General features: G+C 43.4%; 1 protein-coding gene across 1 annotated transcript in view; it reads left to right on the forward strand.

Annotated features, from left to right (window-relative positions):
• The window catches only part of CNOT9 (CCR4-NOT transcription complex subunit 9), a 31,240-nt gene extending 28,353 nt beyond the window's left edge, over positions 1-2,887 (forward strand). Inside the window, exon 8 of the mRNA XM_036083087.2 lies at positions 559-2,887. Coding sequence (XP_035938980.1) covers positions 559-727 — 169 coding nt within the window. The 3' untranslated portion in view covers positions 728-2,887. The remainder of the gene's footprint in view (positions 1-558) is intronic.
• The last annotated feature ends 5,020 nt before the right edge of the window (positions 2,888-7,907 follow it).

Consider the following 7,907-nt stretch of genomic DNA (forward strand, 5'->3'; position numbering starts at 1 on the left):
TGGGCTCAGTCAGTAGAGCATGTGACTTGATTTCAGAGTCATGCGTTCGAGCCCCACATCGGGCATAGAGCTTACTTAAAAAAAAAAAAAAAAAGGAAGAAAAGAAACTGAGGTAGTTTTTGGAAAGATACAAATTTATATTAATTTAGAATTAAAGTCAGGTCATCTTTCCCTGTTCATGTACTGATTTTGGAAATGTTCCGTTTACTATAACCCATCTATTTTTACCATGAACATATTGACAGTATTTACTGTAATAAATCAGAAAGCAGTTTGAATTCAACTATTGCACCATTCCATTCGGTGCAATGCGGTGTCTTGGAATTCCACATTGAGACATCGTCCTGAAAATGTTCACAGATGACAAATCATGGAGATCTCTGAGCCCATGCCTAAGACAAGTTTTAAAGAATTGTTATGGATTCTTAAGATAACTTGACTGAACCTCATATTCCCGGGATTCTGTATATTTATGTCTAAGAAAGGGCCTCTTCCCTGTCTCCCAAATGTGGGTTTATTTGCTGGTCTCCCCGGTTGGCTTGTTTGTCTCTGACATAGGGCACGCGAAGCGCTCAGGCAGTGCCTCCCTGACCAGCTGAAGGACACGACCTTCGCCCAGGTGCTAAAAGATGACACCACCACGAAACGCTGGCTTGCACAACTGGTGAAGAACCTGCAAGAGGGCCAGGTCACCGATCCTCGGGGGATCCCCCTGCCCCCTCAGTGATCCTCCCCTGCCCCCTTCTACCACTCCCCCGAGTTGGGGGTGGGGGAATCCTCGAGGAAAACAGCTCAGGTTTTACCGCCGACCAGGAATAGACAACCTCAATGCTGAAGTGCACTGGAGAACAGGGGCAAGGTCGCCCCGCTGGGGTGAATGGGCTGCCTCTGGGACCTGGGCTCCCTCCGCTCCTCCCAGGAGATGGGCTCCTGACACAGCAGCCTGCCACCACAGCTCCAGGAGGGTGTCCACACCAGCAAATGCTGTGTCTGCAGCGTGCCCGCGATGGCCCTTCTCCCTAACCCGGACCGGCTGCGGGCAGGGCGGGGCCGTGGCCATGGCCGTGACCATGACCGTGACCGTGGTAGCACGCGAGGCATGCACAACGCCTGGGACCAAGCCGGGTGGCGGTCTTTTATTTTGCCTTCCTGGAAGACTCAAGACGTGTCTCTTCATCCTCTCTCTCAGTATTTGTTTACTTGGGTCTTTTGTTTTTGATGTCAGAGAGAGGTGTGTTCAGTGGACACCAGCTGTAATACTCAGCAAAACTTTGTCAATTGGCACTGTTTACAAGTCTGTTAGCTGCATAAGCTTAATAAAAAGTTGGTCTGGGCATTGCATCCCCTCTAGCAGGCCAGTAGCTGCATGAACTGTGGGGAGGAATGGGAGGCAGGGGAAGGGTAAAGCCAAAGGACGACAGGACCCTGCTGCCTCTCTCCCTTCCCTTTCCGTCCTTCTGCCCCCAGTTCTGGATGCCACAAGGACCCTCACCTTGTTTCTGGCTCTAGCTGCTAGCTCTGCCAAATCTCAGTGCTTTTCCCTTTTTCACGTCCCTCTTATTAAACTTCAACAGACGTCTTAATTCATCAGGCTGTCCTGGAAGGGTATTGTATTGGGGGAGGTAAAGCGGCATGGACTTCACCTTCAATTCCAGTCCTCAGAGAGATTTTCTGGATGACTTTTAAAGGTGCCTGGGATCAAGATGACAGGCTACTTGATCCCATTCTTTAGTATGAATTTCCGCAGCGCCATCTGTGTTCACGATTGTACTTGAAGTGGTGTTAGCTGAATGAGTTCGTTTTATTCAGATTTAAGATAGAGGGTTTGACTCTGCTGCTTTGCTGTCTTTTTTTTTTTTTTTTTTTTTTGACACATTCCCTGTTGGTCTGTGGGAATTACAGGGTAGCCACTAAAATACTTCCACTTGTTCATATTGAGTCAGAGAATCCCCCTGCCTTCTTTGGAGCTCTAGATGATTCTTCACAATCCAGAGATTCGAATCTGTAACACAATGTAAACTGCCTTGCTTTCCCCCAGTCCTTCCCCCTGCCAACACCTGCTCGCTCTCTCTCTCATCCCCATCTCCAAAGATGGGATTATTAGTCCAATGCTAGAGAGAGACAAAGTTTCCTGTCCCCATCTCACACAAACGAAGGTATCTCCGAGCAAGTCTGGGGAGGCTCTCTCTGTAAGGAGCAAGCTCAGAGAAACCTTTGCAGAGGCAAATTGGCCAACCAAGGGCTCTTTCAAGCCGACTTTCACAAAGAGGGCCGGCATTGTTAGTTGGCTTCTGTCTCAGGAGCTGAGAAAATAGTAATTAAGTAGCCTAGATGTAGGAAGGGTAGAATAAGCACTTACTCCCCTGCCTTACAAGATGAAGAGGAGAACCAGGTGAGCTCTCAGTCTCAAGCCTGAAGAGAAGAGGTCTTGGAGAAAGCAGAGAACAGCATGGACTGGATAGACATCTGGACTTCCCTCAGCCCGTAGTTTTGTGATCTGGAGAGTCCAGCTAAGGGATCTCTGATTTTTGCCAACTGCCTTCCTGCTGAGCCAAAGTTTTCTCATTCCCCCTCCACTGGGGAAGCAGCTGAGACCCAGGGCCTTGCTCCCTGGGAAATTCTCTTCTCCATCTTTCGGTGCGTTGGCCATTTTACTGTGCCATACTGTGTCTTAATTCCTGTTCCATCTATTCTCAGCTGGCCTTGGACCCCACCTAGGAGTTGGGGGAGGGATGAAAATGGGTATTATTCCTTGTAGTTGATCCTGATGTCATGTGTGTATAAAGAGACCCCTCCCTTCATTTTTTTGTTTTCCATCCCTCTCACTCCCTAACAGGATTGAAATAAAACCTGTTTCTGTTTTTATAAAAATAATTTTTCCTTTAAACTGGAGATTTGATTTTGTCAATATAGAGACTCTAGGCACTCTGGTCACATGATCCTTGTCACTCCTGCCTCTGCCATCTGTTGGACACAAACACACTGTTCTGCCAAGAGGGCAATGACGGTTCCCCTGTGGCTAGGTCCTTTGGGAAGAGTCCTGCTGCTGGATAAGAGCTGTTTGGGAGGCTGGGGTGGTACCCTTTATCTGATAAAATGTCTTTTGCTGAAACAACCTCACTCCTGGCTGTCATGGCCAGAATTTAGTATGGTGTGGGAGAGACCTGAAGTGAAGAGGTAGTGCTGGGAACATTTTATCCCAGACTTTTAATATTCATTTCCTCCTGAGGTTCAAGACTTAGCACACATCCCGAGTTGCCATGCCTGTTTCTGGCACTCAGCGGGACAGAGCCAACCTCTGCTTCCAGCTTTTTTCCAAGGCATCAGAGGGCCTATGACTGAGTGGTGGAACAGGGCAAGGAGAGGCACTGCTAGACTTCAGAGCACGCCTTCCTTACTGTCTCTATGTAGCATTCCTTTGCTCACTACTCCTGTCGCTCAAAGGCTGAGGAGGGGGTGGGGGGGGGCGATATACACAGGTATTGCTGTCAGAAGCCCAAAGAAAACATTTGGAATAGGAAAGCATAGAATGAAATGAAATTCCTGAATGCTGTGGAATTTAATTTTTTTAAAAATATTTTAATACATTTATTTCAAAAACTAATATGACATAAGTTGAACAACACAAGTAACAAACCTAACTTAATTGACAAAAAGAGTAATGTACTCTAAATCAACAGTGTGCATATCCTCTTTAATTACGCCAGAAGCATTTACTGAAATTGGTCATAGTGGACCATCAGGCCTCAAAAAATTTTTTAAAAATTAAAATAATGTTCTGTGAACACGGGGATTAAGTTAGGAAAAAGAGAACTGGAAATCCCTAACTTTAAAAATAAACAGGCAGTACAGTTCTGAGTAACCCATGGGTCACAGAAGAAATCACAAAGTTAAAAAAAATTGATAAGATACACCATATCAAAACCTTTGGTATACAGGTAAAGTGATAATTCACTTTAATTCACATGTTAAAAAGAAAGGCTGAAGTCAGTGATCTAAGTTTTTATGTCCAGAAACAGGATAGCAGATTCAAAAAAAGAGGAAAATAAAAAAAAAACCCAAAAGTCAATGAAATAGAAAACAAATGTCCAAGAAAGAAAATCAGTGAAGTAGAAAGTCATTCCCTTGAAAGCATCAATAAAATTGATAAAACCTTAGTAGACCTTAGACCAAAAAAATGTTAGAAAAAGGGACATCACTCATATCTTACACAGTAATCTTCCATGAAGTTCCAGAGACTATGGAATAAGGGAACAGGTCCCCATTCACTTTTGAAGACCAAAACCCATCAAGGATATCACAGAGGAAAACCAGGGCCTGAACTGTCCTTTGAAAGTAGATGTAAAATTCCTGGAAAAAATAGGCAAATCAGATCTAACAAAAAAAAAAAATTGATAATGCACCATACCTAATCTGGGTTTACTGTAAAAAACCAAGATTGATTCAATACATGAAAAGTAATCAAATCTAGGTAGATACACAAAAGAACACTACAAAATTCAATACCTATTCATGATTAAAAGAAAAAAAAACTTTGAAAACCAGAAATAGGAGGGCACATCCTTAATCTAACAAAAGGTATCAACAAAAACACTATAGTAAACCTCTCAATGAAAAAATCCTGAAATCCTCCTCCATGAAATGAGGATTGAGCCAAAGATGTCCACTGCCACACCTCCATGTATCATTATACTGGTCCAAGCCTGTGTGATAAACCAAGAAAAGGATTATAAAGGAAAAATATTTTTACTGACAACATGACTGTGTACATTGATAATCCAAAAGAATATGCAAACCCTTAGAATGAAATGGATTTAGCAAGGTACCAGAATACAAAGTCAATATGCAAAAAAATCAATTACGTGTTTCTAAATACAAAAAAAAAGGAATTTCAAAAATACAACGGGGTACCTGGCTAGCTCTTTCGGAAGAATGTGTGACTTTGATCTGGGGGTCGTGAGTTTGAGCCCCATGTTTGATGTAGAAATTACTTAAAAATAAAATATAGCATAAGAAATCAAATAGCTCAAAATAGATACATTGAAAGATATGCAGAACCTTTACATTGACAACAACAAAACATTCTTGAAAGAAATGAATGGAAAGATATATCTACTCCATGGATTAGAAAGTAATATTGTAAGGATGCCAGTGTTCTCAAATTGATCTGCAGGTTAAACTCAATTCTAAGTAAAATCCCAGCAGGTTTATTTCTGTGAAATTGACAAGCAGAGGATTCCAAAATCTGTATGGAAATGTAAAGTGCCAAAACAGCCAAGGCAATTTTGAATAAGGACAAAAGTGGAGTCTCTGTTCCCAGATATGTTCCTTTAACTTTCAACCTTTTTGTTGTTAAGATTTATGCAGCAGTTTATTTTTTTAATGCCTTTCTGTAGACATGCTTCTTACAAATAGCACATACTTGTATTTTGTTTTATGACCTTTTCTGAAGGTTTTGTCTCAGTATGGAATATTACACGATTTCTATTTTTTATTCTAATTCCATCATCTTGTTCTTTGATTTTATACCTCCTTTTCCCCTTCCCCTTAGTTTTCTGTTTTTAATGTCAGAATTGAGGAATGGCTATATATTCTCTGGTTTTCTGAAGTTAGGTATCCTGGCTTTTAATTCCACAAGTGATCTCATATTGATGATTTTTTAAGTGGAATTTAATACTTTGAGCTGCATTTTTGACCACGAAGAAGATGGGCTGTATTTCAGAAGTTTGAGTAGTTTGTCTGGATGGACTGGAAACTGATCTCTGACTCTCTAGTCCCGAGAAGCAAGATATTTAGGGCATCTCCACTGTGTATAAGGAGGAAGGTCTAGGTTTGCGTGGCCGTGGAAGAGGACAGTGTTTAGGTCTCCCTCCTTGCCAGCTGCCCCTTCATTTCGATGTAGGGCTTCTGGGCCTTTCCTGGGCATGGTTCCCAGAAAATCCCTCTGCTGCTGCTGCCCTGATCAAGTTTCTGGATCTGTTAATAATAGACAGCAGTGGGGGAGGGCCAGGATCATTATGGAAATAGGAACAACCAAACCACATGGACAGTTCCTGTACCACCCCCCACCCCCACCCCCGTCTGTCTGCTCCCTCCCTGGATCTAAGGATCGCCCTGCAGCAGGGATGTCTTCTAAGCCACTCTTTGGAGCCATTCTAACCTTGTGAAGCTCTCCCTAGTGCCTGCCCCCAAAAATCAGAACGCATGATCTGGGGAGGATTGGTATGTTTATGAAAACACTGAAAAAGAATATTTAAGATCTGAACTCTCCCAGAAAATCCAGGAGGAATGATAATACCCCCACTGAACCCCCCGCAGAAGGGAAGGAAGTTTGGCAGCAATTAGGTGGGGCAGTAGAGGCAAAGCGTCCATAATCCTGGAGTGCAGAAGGAGTGAGGAATGTAAGGGGGAAACGTGGAAAACTAAGGACATGATGATGTTAGGGGAGTAGAAATGGGAGAGGAAGACAGGGGCTCTATTAAAACGTGAAGTCAGCACCGTTTAAATTTTGATGCCCCCTTAATCTTTCTATTCCCCATGAATGGCCTCCCTCTTCAGCCTCCCCTCCCTGCATATTCCTCTTTCTTTATCCAAACCTGCTCTCAGGGGCGCCTGGCTGTCTCAGTCAAAAGAGCATGGGACTCTTGATCTCAGGGTTGCAGGTTCAAGCTCCACATTGGGTATAGCGATTACTTAAATAAGTAAATTAAAAAAACAAACACAAACAAAAAACTCTGCTCTCAGGAGAATATGGAAACTCAACCAATGAATTGTGGAAAACCAATAAAACTTCAGAAATTACCAGTTGCAAAAATCAGAAACCCTCTTGTTGTAAAATATAACACAGAGAAAATTACATAAAATGTATAGTTAGGGGTACCTGGCTGGCTCAGTCGGTGGAGCATGCAATTCTTGATCTCCAGGTTGCAAGTTCAAGTCCCACGTTTGGTGTAGAGATTACCTAAAGTACTGGAGCAATTGGGTGGCTCAGTTGGTTGGGCTGTCGACTCTTGATTTCAGCCTGGGTCATGATCTCAGGGTCTCAAGGTCGAGCCCTGCATCAGGCTCCACGCTCAGCATGGGGTCTGCTTGAGTTTCTTTCTCCCTCTCCTTCTGCCCCTCCCCCTGCTCCTGTGTGCTCTCTCTCTAAATAAAGGAATAAATAAAATCTTTTTAAAAATTCCTTAGGGGCACCTGGGCGGCTCAGTCGTTAAGCGTCTGCCTTCGGCTCAGGTCATGATCCCAGGGTCCTGGGATCGAGCCCCACATCGGGCTCCCTGCTCAGCGGGAAGCCTGCTTCTCCCTCTCCCACTCCCCCTGCTTGTGTTCCCTCTCTCGCTGTGTCTCTCTCTGTCAAATAAATAAATAAAATCTTTAAAAAAAAATAAAAATAAAAATAAAATTACTTAAAAAGGGGCACCTGGGTGGCTCAGTCATTAAGCGTCTGCCTTCGGCTCAGGTCATGATCCCAGGGTCCTGGAATTGAGTCCCACATAGGGCTCCCTGCTCAGCGGGAAGCCTGCTTCTCCCTCTGCCACTCCCCCTGCTTGTGTTTCCTCTCTCTGTGTGTCTCTCTCTGTCAAATAAATAACATCTTTAAAAAAAAATAAAATTACTTAAAAAAAAAAGAAAGGAAAATGTATAGTTGAGTAAGTTATAAAGGGAAGACCCTCGTTAGCACCCAGGACTAGAAATTAGAACTTGGCCAGCTATTTCAGAAGCCAGCTACGTGCCCGATCCTATCACAACTCTCCCTCCTCCCCAAAGTAACCACAGTCCTGACATTTATGGTAATCACTTAGGAGGATTTTATTTTAATGGGACTAAAGGTTTAGCTATAAATAATCACTAATGGTAGAATATTAGGCACTCAAAGGGTGTTTGGGGAGCCATGAGAGGTAGCCAGA

This window comes from Halichoerus grypus, chromosome 4 (assembly GCF_964656455.1).
Source record: "Halichoerus grypus chromosome 4, mHalGry1.hap1.1, whole genome shotgun sequence".
Classification (NCBI taxonomy): Eukaryota; Metazoa; Chordata; class Mammalia; order Carnivora; family Phocidae; genus Halichoerus; species Halichoerus grypus.